The sequence below is a fragment of the Ochotona princeps genome, chromosome 8, assembly GCF_030435755.1.
Source record: "Ochotona princeps isolate mOchPri1 chromosome 8, mOchPri1.hap1, whole genome shotgun sequence".
Classification (NCBI taxonomy): Eukaryota; Metazoa; Chordata; class Mammalia; order Lagomorpha; family Ochotonidae; genus Ochotona; species Ochotona princeps.
The window spans coordinates 68,854,704-68,876,442 of record NC_080839.1 but is presented as its reverse complement, the minus strand read 5'-3'; the positions used below and the strand labels follow the sequence as shown (position 1 = coordinate 68,876,442).

The 21,739-nt window shown below is 41.1% G+C and overlaps 1 protein-coding gene across 2 annotated transcripts in view; it reads right to left on the bottom strand.

Moving 5' to 3' along the window:
• Positions 1 to 21,739, bottom strand: part of LDAH (lipid droplet associated hydrolase) — a 112,274-nt gene that overhangs the window by 78,339 nt on the left and 12,196 nt on the right. For both annotated transcript variants that reach the window (XM_004582629.4, XM_058668223.1), the window contains exons 2-4: positions 19,949 to 20,101; positions 19,429 to 19,569; positions 5,722 to 5,891 (exon numbers count right to left, since the gene is read on the bottom strand). In XM_004582629.4, coding sequence (XP_004582686.1) covers positions 5,722 to 5,891; positions 19,429 to 19,569; positions 19,949 to 20,099 — 462 coding nt within the window. In that variant the 5' untranslated portion in view covers positions 20,100 to 20,101. The remainder of the gene's footprint in view (positions 1 to 5,721; positions 5,892 to 19,428; positions 19,570 to 19,948; positions 20,102 to 21,739) is intronic.

The following is a 21,739-nucleotide window of genomic DNA, read 5'->3' as shown; positions in this document are numbered from 1 at the left end:
CTTTCCCAGGCCACAGGCAGGGAACTGGATGGGAAGTGTAGCAGCCAGCACACGAACCAATGCCACACAGAATCCTAGTGCATGCAATGCACTTGGCTCTCAAAATGGGGTTATTATGGCTAGCCTTAAATAACTATGAAAAAGAAAATCCCTCTGTCATCAATATACATTGTTGAAGAAGTCATAGAAGTGCACTTTAGGTAGATTTTAAAATCTAAGTAGATAAAGTACTTTTACATGAAAGAAATGGATTTCACCCTTTATTTTAGAGGGATTTTTGCCAACAAAGGAGTTTCTTGTTATGATGCATTTTCCCTGAGGAATGGCAATGTAAAAAATGAACTTTGTGAAGAGTATGGTATCTCTGGAAGCAGAGGACGTGTTGTTAAATGCTAACTAAAGTTGAGAGGAAAATAAAAGCTAGGGCTGGTTATGGCACTGGTATCCCACATGGGTGCCAACTGGAGTCCTGCCTGCTCCACTGCTGACTCAATTCTTTTAAAGAGCCTGGCAAAACAGTACAGGATGGCCCAGATCGTTGGGTCCCTGCATCCAGGTGGCAAACCTGGAAGAAACGCTTGGCTCCTGGCTTGGGACAGGCCCAGCTTAGGCCGTTGGTGGCAATCTGGGAAACCAGCAGATGAAGGCTTCTCTGTCTCTCCCTCTCTGTAACTGTGCCTTTCAGGGAAATAAAACAAATCTTAGAAAAGAGAAAAAAGGAAAAGAAAAGAAAGAAAACTGAACTACTTGAAATTTATCCCAAGTACAGCTCCCAGGTAAATCCCAATCTTGAACTTCATGCAAACAAATTTGTTGGCAAAATCAGCACATTTTTATAAAAGATTTACTTTTTTTTTATTGGAAGGTCAGAATTACAGAGAGGAGGAGAGACAGACAGGAAGATATTCTATCCGCTGATTCACTCCCTAAGGGGCTGCAACAGCTGGAGTTAAGCTAATCCAAAGCCAGGCGCCAGGATTTTCTCCGGGGTCTCCCTTATGGGTGCAGGGTGCCTGGCTTTAAGCTATCCTCTACTGCTTTCCCAGGCCACCAGCAGGGAGGTCGATGGGAAGTGGAGCAGCTAGGACATGAACCAGCACCCACATGGGATCCTAGCATGTGCAAGTTGAGGACTTCAGCCACTAGGCTACTGTGCCAGGCCCCAGACTGCACATTTTAAACACAGAGTACTGATGATTAAAGAGGATTCCAGATATTGAGAATCCACATCATGACCAATTCCATCCCCCTTACACTGAGAGGGCATTTTTGGGTCTCCTCCCTCTTTAGCAGCAACACGAATCTCACCCCACTGCAGGGACACCCCATCACCGCTGTGGGTCCTACTAGCACTCCAAGGCTCGAAGAACCACCAGATAACCTCTGAGATTCTCTTCACACCCCAGCTAACAAGTGCATTTCATCCTGGGAGTCAGACAGAGCCAAGATCATCTCCTGATATGATACCTTTCTCTGATTTTCCCACCTATAAAACACAAGGTGGGGCTAGACTCTCTAAAGCTCATCTCAGTTTTAAGATCCTGTGAGTCTAAAAGCAACTATGTTTATTAACGCAATTTGTGATAGCTAATAATGAGCTGTTTTGACTTAAAATTCCCTGCTCTGCATAGTACCGTAACTAAAGAATTTCTATAATTGTGTCAACCCTGTTTAAAGAACTAAATTTGAATACTAGATTTTTAAAGAGAATTATTTTTTCAGGGTGTTAAAATATAGATTAGACAACATATCTGACATATGTAATAAATTTCCTAAATGAATTACGGTCAGAGTTACCTATAATTAGTTACAAAACTACTTCTAAGAACTGGATCAAAATAAAATTAAACAAACCAGCTACTAAACTACACATATGTCCTCAAAATCGTATGGGAGTCAAAAATTCCAGTAAAAATAACAGAAGAGATGGAAACACAAGTTTCTTATTATCACACTTCATACGTTATAAAACATAACAGCTAACTTGTTTTTGGCAAAATGATTAGGGATTGCAACACTCTGGCTTGCACAAACTTATTTGATTGTTACATATAACTTAAATGGAGCATGTCATGCTAACTTGAGGCATGCAGGCCCTGTGTTATCATAAAGTAGCCCAGAAGACACTGAAATTTCAACACTCCGGCAGGGATCACACCCCAATATTAACTGGTCCAGGTGTTTGATGGTGGTGGTGGAAGGGGGCAGAGTTGTGAGCGTGAGAGGCAAATGTCAACAATGTAGTTAACTGAAACCAGACAAAGTGTTTGGATAGCAGAAGAAAAATCACACAGATGGTCACCTTCCCCCACAAAGTGACCTTTATGAGCAATTTATTGCACACATTTTCTAGAATATACCTATTTTCAGAAGATAAAACATAGTTTCACGTGTCTCTCTGAAAACTGTATAATCACAGTACAAATTATGTCTCCTCAACAGACAAGGTTAAGCTCATGTTTCATCTTTTACACCCCTTTTCACCACTATTCCTGCAAGGGCAAGAACACCTGAAAGCATGGCAATAATTGGAAGGTTCTCAAGTTGAAGAAGCTGAATGGAGGCAGATCAGACTTAACATGTACTTCTTTCTAACAGACTTTGTGAATGCAAGCCCAAAAAGAAAGATGCTCAAAACAAACGTTTTGAACAACTTTTCAAGCATAAACAAAGAAAAACCAAAACGACAGAGCTGTGATTAGGCTAATAGACTGTGACAACTCCTAAATGAAACATTTTTTTCCTTATGTTTACAGAATAGCAATGCTATTACCAAATATACAAGTATAGTTTTTAAGATTTTTAAAGCTTTAAAACAACTGGAATAATTAAGAACTCCAAGTTATATTTCCTAATACCTTGTTACGGCTCACAATGGCTCTCATCTCCTAGTTCCATTCCATCCCCTTGTGTTTGGGTTGGATCCAATGAACTGATTCCAAAAGAAAAGAATACAGCAAAAGTGATGAGACACCACTTCTGTTGTTAGGTCACGGTCTGTGACTTCTATTTTGCTAGTTGGCTCTCTCTGGCTCTTCTGCCAGGCTTGCTCTGACGAAGCAAGTGAGAAAGGTTGACATGTTAAAGAGGGTAACCTCAACCCAACTGCCAGAGACAAACTAAGGCCCTCAGTCCATCAGTCCTTGAACTGAATCCTGATCACAATCTTGTGAGTAAGCTGGAAGCACATGTGACTCAATTCAAGTTCTCAGATGAGACCGCAGTCCTGGAAGACACCTTGATTAGAATCTTGTGGGAGGTCCTAAAGAAGAGGACTCAAACTGTGGCCAGAAACTGAGAGAACACATAGACACTGTTTTCCACTATTAGGTTTTGGAGGAACTGAATACTCAGCAGTACATAACAAAACGATAGGTAATCTAATGACTGTGTTGATGATTCAAATGTCATTTCCATAAAAATAATTAGTTACACAACACTTCAACGTTTTAGACATCACTCTTTGGAAAACAACGACAACACTTACTTGAAAGACAACATACAGCCAAAGAGAGCCAGACAGATGGAGGCACAGTTATCTCCCATCCACTGCTGTGTTCTCAACTTTCCCCACAACTGGGGCAGGACCAGGCTGAAGAAAGTAGCCAGGAATTCAGTTTGAGTTTCCCACTTGAGTGTCAGAGACTCCGCTACCTGAGCCATCATCACCTGCTCCCAGGGTACCCGCTGGCAGGGAAGATGCAAGCAAGAGCAGAGCTGGCACTTAAACCTAGACACTCTGACAAGGGACACAGGTGTCCTAAGTACATCTTAACCACTCTGCCTCGTGCCCAGTCCTCAGGTACAATTCTTATATAGCATTGCTCGCAATAACCTTATGAAGAACATGCTATTGTCTCTATTTTACAGATTAAGAAACTGAGGTACAGACTCTGTAACTTGTCCAATGTCAAAGACAAAGAATGACAGTGAGTATTTGAACTTTGGTGTTTTCACTCTAAAAGCCAAGCTTACACAGACTCTACAAGTAGAACCAGTAAGAGGCAGGGCTGGACACTAGAGGCACCACAGCCCTAGAGGAGAGCTTTCCAATTTTAGTATATGTGCTGCTGACGAGAGTACCCTAGAGGAGATCTTGGAGCACAAAAGCAATTAGAAGTTATGCAAAATGCTCGGGCCCGGTGGCATGGCCTAGCGCCTGAAGTCCTCGCCTTGAAAGCCCCGGGATCCCATATGGGCGCCGGTTCTAATCCCAGCAGCCCCACTTCCCATCCAGCTCCCTGCTTGTGGCCTGGGAAAGCAGTTGAGGACGGCCCAATGCATTGGGACACTGCACCTGCGTGGGAGACCAGGAAGAAGTTCCGGGTTCCCAGCTTTGGATCGGCGCATACCGGCCCACTGCGGCTCACTTGGGGAGTGAATCATCAGATGGAAGATCTTCCTCTCTGTCTCTCCTCCTCTGTGTATATCTGGCTGTAATAAAATGAATAAATCTTAAAAAAAAAAAAAAGATCTCTGTCAGTTTGACTTTCAAATAAAATTAAAAATAAGTAATGTTTAAAAAAAAAAAAAGAAGTTATGCAAAATGCTAAAGGAAAAACCAATGCCTGTTATTTGATGAAGGTGATTTATCTAGGGAAAAAAACAGAGTAGAAACAAGGTACAGGAAACAGAGTGTAACTTCCAGTTCATTGAATTCATACTTAGAAATGAAAAACATTTTTCTTATAACAAGTTACAGCAAATTCAAAACCTCTATTTGGAATTAAAAACTACAGCCAGGGAAGCTATAGCTTTGCTTTTCCTTAAGAGTATTATCAGTAAGGAGCAGGAAAAGGAGCAAATCCATAGTGAGCACTGAGATTCCCCTGGAGACACCTTACCATATGGAGTTAAAAAAAAGCCAGAATCCTAGGACAGAGATCCCAAAGAGATCACTTCCCATCTTGCCTCAGATTCCTAGGTTAAACAGCATAGGCTCCCTCACCCCTTGGGTTCAAACATGCAAACTGGCAGCTATGACAGCCATTGCTTAGTTGGCTTCTTCCTTGAGATTCTTCAAAACATAGGAGTAGTGCCTGACATCCAAGGCAAATGTATAGTATGTGTTGGTTGAGTGAAGAAATAAATTATTTTGTGTATTACTGCATTCATTCATTGGTCATTAGTAAAAGTTGGAATTTCTAAGTCTCTTATAGCTAACTCACTTTCTTGATTTCTTCATGTCTCTAGTGTCCCTCACTTAATATTAGGCACATGGGGTACCCAACAAGTTCTTAAGAAGGAATGAATGAATGTTTGTCTCAAAAAGGCTACAAGTCTTTGGAACAGACAAATAGGGCTTAGAACTAAGTAAAGACCTCATTTTCCACAATGATAATTGTTTACCTATCAATGATGACAATTTCTTCCTTCTGCAAAGAGACATGTTTGAGAAATTCCCATGAAGACATTTTCTTGTATGTCTTAGCTATTAATTGCTCTTAAATATTCTTTTATAGAAGATAGCAAGTTAAATGTAAAATCTGAGCCCTAGAGTCAAAGGTATCCATTTACAAATTTCCTTCCTCTTCTTCTATCAGCATTATTCATGGAAACATGAGTATTTCATAAACATACATTAGATAAGCCTATACTAATACGGAGATAAGAAGAAAGGCAGCTGTATTGTGTTTACCCACTAACCAGGAGCAAAGGAAAGCTGAGGAGGATCTGTGCAGTTGCGCAATCAGGCAGAGTCACTGCCTAAAGTGTACTTACTGGGAGCTCAGGCGCACGCTTCAAGATCTGAAGGCAAATGTAGCTGCCTATGGAATGGCCAATAAGCACCAGCTTCATTTCCTTTGGTACATGAGTTCTGAGGAAGGCTAGTTTGTGTTCTATTTGGCCACTGAGTCCATAGATGTCCTTAATTTCTTGAGCATTTGGATCTAAATGCAAAAATATGAACGTGCATTCATTCAACAACTAAACATCACTTCACTGGAAACAATCTAAAGAAAAAATTTTAGTGACAATAGTTAACATAAAGAAAAAGCCTACAGTATGCTACAGTAGAAAGCAATAAAAAGTGTGTCAGTCATACAACAACCCTGGAAAGGAAGCATTGTCATTTTCATTTTACAGGTGAAAAATCTAATGTGATCCTAAAAGGACTGATAGCCACAGACTTACTGAGGGGGAGCATGGAGAGTCACACCCAGGCCTCTTGGTCCTTAAAGCCCTTGACCTTTTAATATTTTATTAATCCTTGCTATCTTAAGGCAATGTTTTTCAAACTTAAGCATGAAAGAGAATCCCCTGGAGGGCTTCCTAAACCAGAGTGCAGTATCTCCTCCCCTCCCCCCGTCCAGTCCAGTCAATAGGTCTAGGTTGGGATCTAGGAATTTGCATTCTTTAAGTTTCCAGGAGATGTTAATTTGTTGATACCAGGACCACATATTACGAACTGGTGGACTATGATGATTTATGTAGAAATGTTTTAAGCTTCCTTTTAACTAGCATAGTCCTGATTTGAAATATTCTTCCTGCTACAATTGAACAGTTTTTTAGATTCTTCAAAACCTAAAATATGAAACTCTGCATAGTTAATCTGCAAAAAATATGAATCTTGCCCAGTGCTTGAATAACATTCCACTCTTTCACCATAGCACTTTCTCAAACTTGAACACTGTTTTTATGCCTACTTCCTCTCTTAAGCTGTGAGTTCCTGGAAGACACAGTCCACCTTTTCCATTTCATGTCCTCTGTTACTAGTACACAAAGAACAGTAATGGTGAGTCAAAATATGAATTTACTGGATTATCTCTGAGGATACTAGAAGTTAACATTGTGAGGACCAAACTTTTCAACAAGTTTTGCTTGAGAATATATGTAGAACCTCAATGACAGACTATTGTAAGATATTTGTCATGGAGCAAAGCACTTCTAGGCCATCACCTGTTTCCATACCAAGTGCCTCAATAGGAGACTGGATCAGAAGAAACAGCTGGCATTCAAACTGGAACTCGAAAGTGCCATGCAGTCACTTCAAGTATTTGAAAAACAAAAAACAAAAAACACCACAGGTTGCAAGTATTCTAAGCAATTTTTTTAAACATCAGAGAATATTATCACCTTTTTATGGAATGATAAGAGAAGATGCATAGCATACCTGTAAAGTATTGGAAGTTCAGTTCCAGACCATTGCAATGAAGCATCTATTGCAGTCAAGTAGGTTACAATTCTTTGGTTTCCCAATGAATATAAAAATTATGTTTACACAATACTGGAAGCTTTTAAGTCTATAATAGCATTGTTATGGCTTTTGGGATTTTTTTTCCTCACAAGTACTCACTCCTGGAGACCTGTACTCCCTTTGACTGTAGCACCCTCAATGGCCTATGGGCCCTACCAGTTCAACACTACCACACTGAGGACCAGGCCTATAACACATGGGCTGTTGCAAGCATCATCCACTGTTTCCCAGACACATTAGCATGAAGTTGGATTTGAAGCATGGAGTAGTCCAGACTCTAGCCAGGCACTCTGATCTGGAAAGTAGGTGTCCCAAGAGGCAACCTAACTCACTGTGCCACAAAGCCTGCCCCACCATTCAAATAGTTATTATTCAGGATAAGTACAGGAGGCTCAGGGGAACTTTTGGATTCATGCTACACCTCAGTGAGGTGGTTGGATGAGACTGGTGATTCCTAATTCTATCGCTCACAAAACTTACCACTTCGGAAAAATGTTCTCTGAGTTTACAAAGCTGATGTGAAAGCAGCTGTACCTAAAGCTTGCTGTTGAAGTATGAAGCATGGTGAGGGGATGCAATGTAGGCATGGTATTTAAAATTGCCATTTTACTTAAAACAAAGAACTAAATAAAATGACCTTCTAGCATACGTCACATGAAATAACTTTTAAAAAATCTACCTCCTTCCTTCCTGCCTTCGGCAGAGTGACAGGGAAGAGAGGTGGAGAAGAGTGATAGCTTCCATCTGCTGGTTCATTCCCCAAATGCCTGCAGTGGCCATCTTCATCTCCTATGCAGGAGCCCAGGACCAATGCACTAATACGCCATCATCCATTTCCCTACCAGGTGCCTCAGCAGGAAGCTGGATCAGAGGTAGGACAGCTGGAACTCAAACTGGAACTTGAATAAGCAATGTAGTCACCTCACATGGCAGCTTAACTTACTGCACCACAACAGCTCCTAATTACTAGTCTCCAAATAGATTGTGAAAATCAGGATCAACGAACTGTGCTTTCCATCTAGTGAAAAGCAAGGACCTGCCAAGGATTTCAATAGGAGAAACACGGGAAATAGGAGAAAGAAGCAGCAAGGAGAACAAAATGTCATAGATTAGGCAAAAACAAAAGCAAAAGGCATGAAAGAATGAAATATTACTTTAGAAATAGCCATGATTTCTGTTGTTTCTTTGTGGCTGAGTGTAAGACAAGCAATTGGGCTGGGAAGGGAAGGCTGTGACTGATCAAGGCCAGGGAGATCCACACCCAGGGGTCTGGGCCCTGTTTGGAGCAGTGGGAAGAAACCCAAGGACTGCTGGGAGAGATGCAGCAGGACCGACACGCTGACACGCCAACACTCGTTTGTCCTTCTCTGGCCCTGGGAGGCTAACAATTCGCTGATTCCTAACTTCTCCTGCTCTGCCTTTTGGTTTTCTGCTTCAGATCTAGACTTACCGTTTTCCTGTCTAGTGACTGCGAGCCCTGACAATTGACTGTTTCTGCCTCAGGCCAGTCTGGCAACTCCATCTTACCTCCACATTCTTCTGCAGTTCCTTGTCCTGGCAGAGAGAAAACTCTACTGGTTTTTCTTTCTGCCAAGGGGACAGCAGTGGGAGTAACATATTGTTCCTTTAGGTAAAACATGGTTCAAATTTATTGTTAGCTGCCAAGACCGTGCAAATTTTTTAGGTAATGCTATCTCCTAAAAACAAACTAATATGATTTCTAGCTTCTTTATACCTCTTGAGAAAATGAGTTGAAATAATTGGTAATGCATTTGTCATCAAGTAAGCTGATTCTGGAGAATCAAAGCCAGAAAACAGCTTATACTGTTAACTCCTCAAATTTTTCCAGTTTCACTCTCAAATCATCCACTTCTGACTCTAAGGAATACCTCATCTCCTAATTACATTCAATTTATGATTGTGATAACGTGGTACACACAGACCATTATTTCCAACTGTTCATAACTTTAATACACTTTCAATATTTGATGTGTTATTGTAACTTATGTTCTTTCTCTCATTATGTAATTTTCATGCCATATTTTGCATGTTAGAGAACCTGCACATTAGGACAGTAATTCTGGATGCAGAATAATACATCTGTCCTGTCTGTACAAAGTAGTTTGGTGCAGTAAACACTTGCAAATGTACCTTCAACCTCATGAAACAGGTAAGAGTAGATTTTTTTAAAAAGATTTATTTGTTTTTATTGGAAAGTCAGATTTACAGAGAGAAGGAGAGACAAAGATCTTCTGTCTGCTGGTTCACTCCCCAAGTGGCTGCAATGGCCAGAGCTGAGCCAATGTGAAGCCAGGAGCTAGGAGCCAGGGGCTTCTTCTGGGTCTTCCATAGGGGTTCAGGGTCCCAAAGCTTTGGGCCATCCTTGACTGCTTTCCCAGGCCACAGGCAGGGAGCTGGTAGAGAAGTGGAGCAGCTGGGATATGAACTAGTGCCCATACGGGTCCCAGTGCATGCAAGGTGAGGACCTTTAGCCACGAGACTACTGTGCCATGCCCCAGAATTATTATTTTTAAATGGGGGATTGGGCAAGGCCCAGAGCTCTACTTAGCAAGCACAGAACACAGCTAACAACACACTGTCCTAGATGGTGGAGCCTGGCATTTCCATTTCTTCATATGCCGGGTGCAGAACCACACATCATCCATTCATTCATTTGGAAATTCTGGGCCAAAGTGAGCCGCCCTCTCACCCTCTCCATGCTTTTGGCTCTAGTGGTGGCCCCGTGAGCTAAGGCCTCTAGATGGCACTGTTCTCATTAGGTAGCAAAGAAGTTATTAACTCAATAGGACACTTGCAGCACAAAGAACAATAAGTATACTTCGAGTAAAGTTATAAGTGGTAAGATGTCCATCTAAGACAAGAATTGAAAACATCTAGAAGTTCAGACACATGACAGACACCCTTTTCCTCGCTCTCAGTGTTTACTGAGACAGAACTAGAACATGGTGTTGAAAACATACTTCAGGATCCAAAGCATAAACATGACCTGGGAGCTTCATCTAAACTCTCAGGTCTGAGAGTCACTAAATCAACAACCCAGAACTCCTGATCTAGCGTTAGCCTTCAAGGTTAGCTTCAGTTTTCAAAATCAATTTTAGCATCTTGTTCAAATGCTTACTTCTGTCTTTAGCACAACAGCCTGCTGTGACAGCTCCATATTGCTCTCATACTGTGTCAATGTGTAGCTTCTTTCTACTACAGGTGACCTTTTTTACTCAGGTAAGAAAGCAGGACTAAGACTCACCATTAAGAAGTTTAAATATAACAAAACAGGGTACCCAGCCTTCACTGGGTACCATGCAGTATTTCCACTACAGGCTGAATATCCCTTATCTGAAGTGCTGAGAGCCAAAAATATTTCAGATCTCAGTTTATCAGGTTCTGAAATATGTGTACACACTGGACCTGTTGAGCATTCTTAAGTGAAAAATCCAAAAGCTGAAATGTTCCAAAATATAAGGCTTTTAGAGAATATTTTGGCACTGAAAAATTCTCAGGTTTTGGAGTATTTCGAATTTGGATTTTTGGATTAGGGGAGCTCACCTATACTTCCAGGCTCTATCTGTCCTTGATTTTTCTTTTGATAGAGTTGAAATTAAAGATAAGGCAGCTGGCAGCTTTCAGAAATTCAAGCTTGTCAAATAAAGAAGCCTCTTTTCTAGGAGTAAGCAATTTAAAATCAGGTGTTTCAAACAGGTATGAACCTAGTATCTGAGCCTTGAATGCTGCCTCCAGAGATATTAGCAGAATGTTGGGGTCAGGAGCCATGTTCAAGGCTAAATGTTCCTTCTAAAATTGATGTCAAAAAGTTTAGGAAAACCCATACTATCAAAAAACTGAGGGAGAGACAAAAGATGGCCAACTGTGGAAGACTGGTGTAGCTGAGTCTGCAGAGGGACAGGGACAGGATTCAGTGTAGCGGATAGCGAGAATCGCTGGGTAAAGTGTTTGAAACTCCCCGGAGTCGGCGGGACTGCGGCAGGTCCCACGCAGGCAAGGGAAAACTGTATAAAACCCTCGAATCTGTAATCTGCGGCCTGAGTAGGTGAAGGGGACACCATCCAGGACAAACAGGGTCTTGGGTCAAAAGCTGGTGAGTCACGAATTGACACAGGGAGAATCCCAGCTGGAGTCTTCACCTGCCCATAGGAGGCACAGGGAGGCAGAAGGACCCTTAGGACAGGACACCAGTGACAGAAAACCAGCCTGAAGAGAAAACCACAGGCATGGTCCTGGGCAGCCCCTGCCGGACTAGGGGACGCCGCTGGGGAAAGGGTAACTGGGTAGTGATTCCTACAAGTTGGAGGCACACAGGGCGAGGTCTGAACCCATCTGCACCAGAAGGCTCTGAAGCCTGAGCCCCACAGAGGGACATTGGAATCCCTGAAATGGAGATACAGAGTCTCTCGGAGGGCAGAGGTTTTTCTTGGTTGCTGAGTGGCGTTGGCGCGGATGCCAGGAGAATGGAGCAGAGGCCACAAGGGAGTCCAGGGGCAGCAGTGTGAAAACTGGGAGTGAACAGGGGTGTAGCCACTTGCCTGTTGGGGGTGAGGTAAGGCACAGCATCACTGGAGCCAGAGAGTGTGCCTGCTGACTGTGCACTGTACAACAGTTCGGACATACTCGCTCGGGGTGCCCGCCCAGCAGTGGAGGCTGCAGAGGCACTGTGCAGTGAAGGTGCTTGCATGCAGAACAGCAGCTGCAATGCACTCACCCTGAGTAATAGTCCTGAAGTCAGAGGTCGTGTGAAACTCCAAGACTCGGTGGCTGGCTTACTGGACCTGCATCAGCCCGTGAGTGCCACCTGCTGCCTGAGAGGAGCAGGTCAGAGAAACACCCTCCTCCCCTCGCCACTCCCCCAAGCAGGGACACAATGAATCTCCTTGTGAATCACCAGCCTTACATGCTACAGACAAATAAATCAGAAAACGCTAGCAAACCATCAGAGATAGAAGGCACGCAATTTGACGGCCATAAGAAAGCCCACAGATCTGAAAGATCATGGGGAAAAGTAGAAAAATAGGGAACACCTCAGATGAGGGGGCCAGCATTTCCCTCAAAAACGAGCAAAAGGCCACTTCAATCCTAGAGCTGCAGGACAAAGACACTGAAGAGCTCCCAGAAAGAGAATTAAGAAAAATCATCATGAAACTTTCCAGAGACAATGAAAAACATTGGGAAGAGCTTAAGGAATTCAAGAATAACAACATCACAGAGATAAAACAGGTCCAAACTGAAATACCAGGGCTAAAGAATACAATAGAAAGCTTAATAGAATGAATATTGCAGAAGAAAGAATATCAGAAGTGGAAGATAACCAAATGGAGAACACATAACTAATCAGGCATCTGGAAGAAAATCTGAATAAAGCAAAAAATCTATCCAAGAAATGAATGATAACATCAAAAAATCAAATATTAGAATCATAGGAATTCCTGAAGGAGTGGAGAGGCAGGACTTCAGGCGGTATTCAATGAAATTATAAAAGAGAAGTTTCCAATACTGGGAACATAAGGGAAAGCCAAATAAAGGAAGGGCAGAGAATATCAAATAGATTAGATTCAAAAAGTCCCTCACCCAGACACATTGTGGTCAAGTTTCCCTAAATTGAACATAAAGAAAGAATATTGAACCAAACATGAAAAAACAGAGCAAATAACATTCAGAGAAAAACCAAACAGAATCAACGACAACTTCTCAGAAGAGACCCTTCAAGTAAGAAGAGAATGGAGTAGCATTTTCCAGATGCTAAAACAGATGAACTGTCAGCCTAGGATAATATATCCAGCAAAGCTTTCATTTGTATTTGAAAATGTAATAAAATATTTTCATAGTAAAGAGAAGTTGGAAGAATATGTCAACACTCAGCAAGCCCTAGAAACACTGCTCAGAAAAGTGAAGTCAGAAAAAGAAGAAGTTAATTACAATTAACGATGGGAAAGGGGAAGATCTTCCCAATAAAGTCCACAAAAGAAACCAAAGTTAAGACCACAACACACACACACACACACACACACACACACCCACACCAGTACTAAATCACAACCTCTCAATAACAACTCTGAACACAAACGGCCTCAATTCATCAGTCAAAAGATGTAGATTAACAGAATGAATAAAAAAGATCCATCAATCTGTTGCCTACAAGAGACAAACCTAATCAACAAATATGCAAAGAAACTAAAAGTGAAAGGATGGGAGAGGACATTTCATGCCAATGGAAAGGAAAAATATTGGTATAGCTGTTGTAATTTCTGATGATATCCACTGTGAAAAATACTAAAAGATATAAAAATGGGCACTACATTATGATAAAGGGAGCCATCCACCAAGAAGAAGTAACAATAATAAACATTCACATGTCAAACACAAGAGCATCTAGCTATATGAAACAATTATTGACAGACTTAAGGGGAGACATAGACGCCAATACAATAATAGTGGGGGACTTTAGCACCCCATTAACACCAATACATCAACAAGTCAGAAACTCAGCAATGAAACAACAGAACTCAAACAGACAATAGAACAAATGGAATTCATAGATAATATATAGAACTTTCCATCCTATGGACACAGAATATACATTTTTTTTCAGTTGTACATGCCACCTTCTCCAGGATCTACCACATGACAGGGCACAAAACAAGTTTCACTGACTTCAAACAAACTGAAATCATACCATGCATCTTCTCAGACTACCATGGAGTGAAACTACAGATCAATAAATCAAAACACCCAAGGAAATATGTAAATTCTTGGAAGATGAACAACATGCTTCTGAGCAAACAATAGGTCAGGGAAGAAATTAAAGAAGAAATCAAAAAAATTCCTTGAAACCAACAAAGACTCAATACAAAACTTGTGGGATACTGCCAAGGCAGTGTTAAGAGGTAAACTTATTGCAATTGGTGCTTACATCAAGAAACAAGAAAGATAGCAGATAAACGAGCTAAGCACTGACCTGAAGGAAATAGAAAAACAGCAGCAAAATAATCCCCAAAACAACAGAAAACAAGAAATAATCAAAATAAGAGAAGAAACAAACCAAATAGAGATCAAAAGAACAATATACAAAATCAATAAATCAAAATGTTGGTTCTTTGAGAAAATAAACAAAATAGACACCCCCACTGGCCCAGCTGACAAAAAGTGGGAAAAAACAAGAGTCAGTAGTATCAAAGATGAAAAAGGGAACATAACAACAGACACCACAGCCATAGAGAGAATAATTAGAAATTACTACAAACAACAATATGCCAAAAAATCAGAAGTCCTCCATGAAATGGATAGGCTCCTGCTCTCCCACCATCTACCAAAAAATTAGTCACGAAGCAATGGAAAACCTAAACAAACCTATAATGGAGACAGAGATTAAATTAGTAATTAAAACCCTCTCAAACTTTCATATGTGGAAAGTTATTCATTTAACCTTCCTTTCCTCTACCATTTCTAGCTTTAATCCAATATTTTGTATTTTCTTTCTTCTTCTATAAATTACATTTAAATGTTTTTTTTTAGTGACTGCGGTTCAATTTACAAAATACACTCTAACTAAATTAATACAAGTAACACTATCCCATGGCACTTGCTGTCTGAGTTCACTGAAACTATTATTTCTGAGTACATTGAAATGAATATTTCTGATTCATCCCTTTCATCATTTTACAGATCCATATTTAATAATGATTATATATTGTTACTTTCGCTATTCAGAACAATCAGCTATCAGGTCAATTTAGGATATGCAAAATTAACATATTTTTTAACGTTCATTTATTCCTTCTCCAAGCTGTTCCCTTCTTTACAAAGATGCAAGCTTCCAAACGATCATTTTACTTTTCTCTAAACAACACTTTTCAATATTTCTTCCAAGTTAGATGTTATGGCCTCAGCTTGTCTGAAAAAGTCTCTGATTACCCTTTAAATTCAAAAGATAATTCCATTACGTATATAAAATTCTACACTAGTGGCATCTCTCTCTCTCTCTCTCTTTCTCTTTTTGAGAGGAGATACAGAGAGGGAGATCTTTCATCCCCTGGTTCACTGCCCAAGTGGCTGTAACAGTTGGAGCTGAGCCAACCCAAAGCCAGGAGCCAGAAGGTTGTTCTGGGTCTCCCATGCAGGTGCAAGGTTCCAAGGCTTTGGGCCATCCCCTACTGCTTTTCCAGGCCACAAGCAGAGAGCTGGATGGGAAGTGGAGCAGCCAAGACAAGTACTGGTACCCATACGGGATTTTGGCACTTGCAAGGTAAGGATTTAGCTTTTGAGCCATTGTGCTGGGCCCAAGATTTATTTATGCTTCTTGGAAAGGTAGAGGGCCTTTTAGGCTGGCATTAAGTATTTCCACTATTGCAGTTCCATTCTATTTCTTCTTGTTTTAGTATTCCAATTATGCATAGGTTATACCTTTTGAAACTGTCTGATAGTTCTTGGATTTCTCCCCCTCCCGCTCTTTCTGCATTCTACATTTCTTTCCTTTATGTTTTAGACTGATTTTCTCACTTGCATATGTTCTACTGGTGAACCAAACACATTTTTTATTTTTGTTGCAGTGTTTTTCACATTTCTTTTTGCTTCTTTGTTTCCAATTCCCTACTTACATTACCCATCTGTTTATGCAGCTTACTTCTTTCATTGGAGCTGACAATATATTAATCATAATTATTTTTTCCTAATCATTTCAAAATCAGTAATAAGCAAATGTTCCAGTCTGATTCTGATGCTTGCTTTACCTCTTTAGACATTTTTCTTGTCTTTTTCAATTTAAAGCTGGATACCATCTATTGGATAAGAGGAAATAAAGCAAGCCGACCTTTGATACAAGGCTTCATGTTAAGTAGTTAGCAGCCAGACTGTTTAATGTGTGCTGTAGCTGTAGGTGCCAAAAGGTACTCTTTCCTTTAGCATCCATATGTGGGGTATGTTTGTGTGTATGTATTTCTGTTTCTTTTTTTTTTTCTCCCTTACTGTTTCTGGTTGCACTAAGTATTCTAAGTTCGAGCCTGTGGAGACCTTGTGATAGGGTAATAAAACATGGGGAGGGAAGCATTGCATAGTATTCTGTGAAATCTCAGTGTTTCAGTGAACTTGAGATTTCATGCTATAATCTTCAAAAGTGTCAAATGTTTCCTTGATTATGTGAGACAGGAAGGCTAGAAAAGGCTGGCGATGGCCACCTCTTCTACCCTGGTTGGAGAAGGCCCTGGCTAAGCATTTGTCTTTCCAGTGCATGCACATTTGTCTTCCTCCCTGGCAAAAATGCAAGGCAACTTTTTCTGTTGCCTGACAGAAGAACCTGACAGGTTTTCACGAAAGTGGGAAAGTTTATCCCAACTAGGCTTGCAGAGATTGCTTACACTCCAGCAATTCTGCAATTTACCTCTAGCTATTTATCAAATAATTACTTATGTATTTCAGCAGTTTATGGCTTTGGTGTCCCTGCTTCAGGGGAGCTACTAGTCACTGTATTCCCAAATCCAGATTTCAAGAGGTGCTTTGTGCTATGACCTTAACTCTCTGACAGATCTCAAAAAAATCACTGGTTTTCCTCTTCCTCAGCCTTCTCTTTGTTGTGATAACAGCCGGGGCAAATTCCATGTCATACATTTTAGAGCTGAAAATGGAAGCCTACTACTTGTCTCTCCAACAAATCTCTACTTACTGCTTTCCTGGTGTATTTCCCAAGTCAACTAGAATTTCTGGACAGGTAATAAGATACAAGTAAACGTCGGGGGAAAAAATACCCTCAAAGGCAAAGATAACTATGTGACTCCACTGTCAGGAGAGACAAGGGGGAAAGAACTAGAAATGCAGTTCCTGGTATTATAGATCCTAGGTGCTCACTTCAGTCTGAACAAAACCCTTGACCTATTACACAAAGTGCTACAGGCATTGGGTGATCACAGCTCTCAGTGCCAAGTGCTAATGTTCATTTAATTTGGGTTTGAAAATGTTTAGACATAATTAAAGCAAATTCTATAAAGTTTCAGTATACATTTTAATCTTTAAATTATAGAAATATTATTTTTAAGTTTCCTACAATATTCTGCATTAATTTTTAACAATAAGCACATGTAAGTTTTAAATAGAAAGCATACCAAAGAAGGTTAATCTATTTTGAAAATAAAGGGGACAACATTACCCACTGGAGCTAAAAATCATCTTCGAAGTGTAGGGTTAAAAAACACATAAATTACCTAAATTGATACAATTTACTTGACCTACAACATGATCCCAAAATTAGTAATAATATAGATTATTAACTAATCTTGGGAGGGAGTTTAGAAGAGCTAACATATATAATGCTTATTGCTTCTGTATTCAAATTTTAAAACACAAATTATATCTGAGTGATGATTAGAAGGTAAAGACAGTTAAAAATATCATTAAAAATATCAAAACTAACCCTGGGGAAAAAAAAACAAACAACTAACTCTGAATATCACTCACATCATTCAGAGTACAGGTTCTGTGTAGTAAAACTCATACAATAATGTCTAAAACGATCATGAATAGACAGACAGAGTACAAAAGAGGATCAGTAAGCACAAGAGCTGCTCACATAACAGCAGGCATAGAAGAGCCAGCAGCACAACCAGCAACAGGGCCAAGACCATCTCTCATCTCCAATCAATTAAGGGGGACTGCTAAGACAAAAGGTCCTTAAAAGGAATGACTGTAGAAAGTATGTATTATATTTTTCTATTATCCCCTCTTTATTATTATTACTATTACTATTATTATTATTATTATTCCTCCATTCCCACTAAAGGGTCAGCTTGTGGCATAAACAGTAAAGCTGCCATCTGCGATACTTGAATACCATACAGACACCAGTTCAAGTCCCAACATTTCAATTTCCAATCCAGCTCCCTGTTAATGGCCTGGGAAAGCAGCAGAAGATGGGTTGGTCCCTTGCCACTCTTGTGGGAGACTGACATGAAACTCCCGGCTCCTAGATTTCATCCTTGTCCAACACTGGCCATATGGCTATCTGGAGAGTGTCTAGAAGACTTCTCTCTGTAACTGACTTTCCAGCACAAAATAGCTTCCTGCAGTATACCACATGGAGATTGAGCTCTCTTCCCAGGTCTCAAGATTTCTTTCAAACTGACCTTTCACAATAGTAACTCACCTGGACTGGAAGCACAGCATCTGGAACTCACACTGGTACTTCATATGGAATGACATCGCAAGTGGCAGCTTAATTGTTGTGCCACAACACTGCTACGTGTATTACTTCTCTTAGTGCAACTCCATAAATAGAGTACTTGAATAATCAGTACATAGTGGATTACTAACTGATAGAAAAGGTAAATCAAAACATTGATCCATCCAAATTCCCACAGAAAATTGCCCACAGTAGAGTAAAAATGTCTCTAAAACTTTTAAATTTCTGGGCCCAGTGCAAAGGCTAAATTCTTGCCTTGCATGCACTGGGATCCCATATGGGCGCCAGTTTATCTCCCAGTCACTCCACTTCCCTTCCAGCTCCTTGCTTGTAGCTTGGGAAAGCAGTAGAGGATGGCTCAAAGCCTTGGGACCCTGCATCCATCGGGGAGACCCTGAAGAAGCTCCTGACCCCTGGCTTCCAAATAGCTCAGCTCTGGCTGTTGTGGTTGAGGAATGAACCAGTGGACAGCAGATCTTCTTCTCTGTATCTCCTTCATCTTTAAATATGCCTTTCCAATAAAAATAAATAAATCTTAAAAGAATACTTCTAAATTGCCAAAATATGGTACTGTGGACTGAATGCCACAAGCAGAAATTTTCATTGGTGTTAAATTTTAACTTAGCGGAGCCCGGCGGCGTGGCCTAGCTGCTAAAGTCCTCGCCTTGAACGCCCCAGGATCCCATATGGGCGCCGGTTCTAATCCCGGCAGCTCCACTTCCCATCCAGCTCCCTGCTTGTGGCCTGGGAAAGCAGTCAAGGACGGCCCAATGCTTTGGGACCCTGCACCCGCGTGGAAGACCTGGAAGAGGTTCCTGGTTCCCGGCTTCGGATTGGCGTGCACCGGCCTTTGCAATCACTTGCAGAGTGAATTATCGGACGGAAGACCTTCCTCTCTGTCTCTCCTCCTCTCTGTATATCTGATTTTGTAATAAAATAAACAAATCTTTAAAAAAAAAATCTTAACTTAGCAGGCTTTCTTAAAACATAAATAGCCACTCACTGTAAATGAAGGTAAATCATAACATGGACATACCCTCTGATGTCGTAATCTTCTTTTCTTTGGGGGCCAAGACATGTCCAGCGTGACTAATGATCCAAACTGGGAAGCGTTTGTTTGTTAAAGAGTACAAATCTTTTGCAAATGGCACATAAAAGGATGAAATACCCGGGTTACCTAAGAAAAGAAACAGAGACCTCAGATTAACCCAAACAGTAAAAACGCATGACATGATGCTGTAGACTAGAAGGTCAGTTTCTCCTCACATGTTCCTTAACTCTACACCACAATGCCCACAATGCCTAGTTCTCCCAGTAGGGAGGCAGAAGCCCACACAACTGGACCATAAGCTGCTGCCTCCAAGGATGCACACGCAGGAACCTGGATCACATGCAGAGGAGTAGGGACTTCAACTGGCACTCTGATACAGGTGTAGGCATTCCAGGGAGCACCTTTAGTATACAGCACAACGCCCACCCTACACAGTAGTATCTCTAACAACAGAAATAATTATGAGCATCCGTATAAAGCTTCCTCATTCAGATTTCTAACCTACCAGGAATAATGAAAATAAGCAGCTTAGGCTTGTCGACACTTGGATCATTAAAGTCTGTCCAGGGCCCACACTTCAGGACTTGCGTCTCGCCTCCGCCACATGAAATGAATTCCTCATGCACAGGAATTTCTTCCTCAATTTCTGAGTCCATTTCTAAATAAGGAGAGAAAAGCAATATGGAGAGTCAATAAAATGTAAAACCTTGAGCCAAAGACAATATTCAGGAATAAGAAATGTGAATTTCAGTATACCTAGAAGGAAATAGCACAAGGATGTATGGAAGATAGAGTATTCAGTTACTCTGTATTGCTGAATTGCAAGATAAATTAAAACAAACCACAAGAGCCGTTAGGAACAGGGAGACACATCTTTTATGAAGTCAAGGTCTACAGAGGGGTTTGCATCAAAATTAGATTCACCTTTTCTGTAGCTCTCTTCTCCAGTTACAATCAACAATAACCATGGATAATTTCCACCATGGAGAGGGCCTCGCTGCCTGCACCTGGTAGGGCAGGTACAGAGGGCAGAAGTAGACCCTGGCCCTGCATTCTCCCCAGTGGATGAGTGGGAGGGACAGCGAACTCCACGGTCTCTTATTTTCCTCCCCTAATAATCCTTTCCTGTCCCAAATACTATAAGCATATTGTATATATTACTAAAGTACTACATTATTAAATTTTGAAATGGGTGGGTGGAAAAAAAACAGGATATGAGATAACGCCATGAACAATTTCCTGTATGATCAACATTTGTGCAAAAAATGCAAGCCCGAGTTATTTACCTCACTCCCCGCTCCCTGCTTGGCCTCTTCTGTCCACTGAACACAGCGCTCCAACCTCCGATGGGCTTGTCTTCCACTGCTCTTCACGCACTCAAAGCAAGACGCTAAGGTTCTCCTGCTAGTTTTTCTCCTCTTGCTACTTTATACAGACCCTGCCCCGTGTCTGGCTTTTTCCCCTGTAACCTTGCTTTTATTTTATTTCCCCACCACTCCAGAATACTATCTCCTGCTATGGCAATTACTAATTTATTGCCTCACAGCTTCAAATTCATCAGTCACCGCCTCTCTGGGATAATGAACTGAGGCTTTAGGCTGTTAGTCCTTTGTGAGTGGACATGTTTTCCCCTATCAGAAGAGTGTCCTGGAGAGCTGCTGTGGGAGGAGAGAGTTCCTCCAGCTCCTTCCAGTCTCAAGCCAACCTTGGGCTAGAACTACTGCCTCCGAACCCACGTGAGGCCTTAGCCAAAGCAATCACGCACACTCCTCCACTTTTCACCCATGGGCTCTACCTCAACGTCAAAGCGGTCTGAACTCTCGTTCAAATTTTGTCCTTACTTGGGCACTAAATTTCAGCCCTGGGATACCTGTTAAGAGTTTGCTTTATAGTTTTTCTATCACATCTAAATAATTCTTATGTTGGGGGCTGCTGCTGCGGCAGAGTGGAGTAAGCTGCAGTCTTTGATGCACATATCCTATATGGATGTCAATTTGAGTCCTGGCAACTCCACTTCCAATCCAGTGCCTTGCTAATAATGTACCTAGGAAAGGGGTCTGTCACCTACATGGGAGACCCAGATGAAGCTCCTAGTTCCTGGATTTGGCCTGGCCCAGCCCTGGCTGTTGTAGCCATTTGGGTAGCAATCTAGCAAATGGAAGTTCTCTCTCTGTAACAGCCTTTCAAATAAATAAATAAACCTTCCACAAAATAATTCTAACATGAAGCCAACCATTTAAGTAACTGTGTGGCTCTTGTCTTCTAATTTGATCCACTAACACACTCGTTTGCCTAT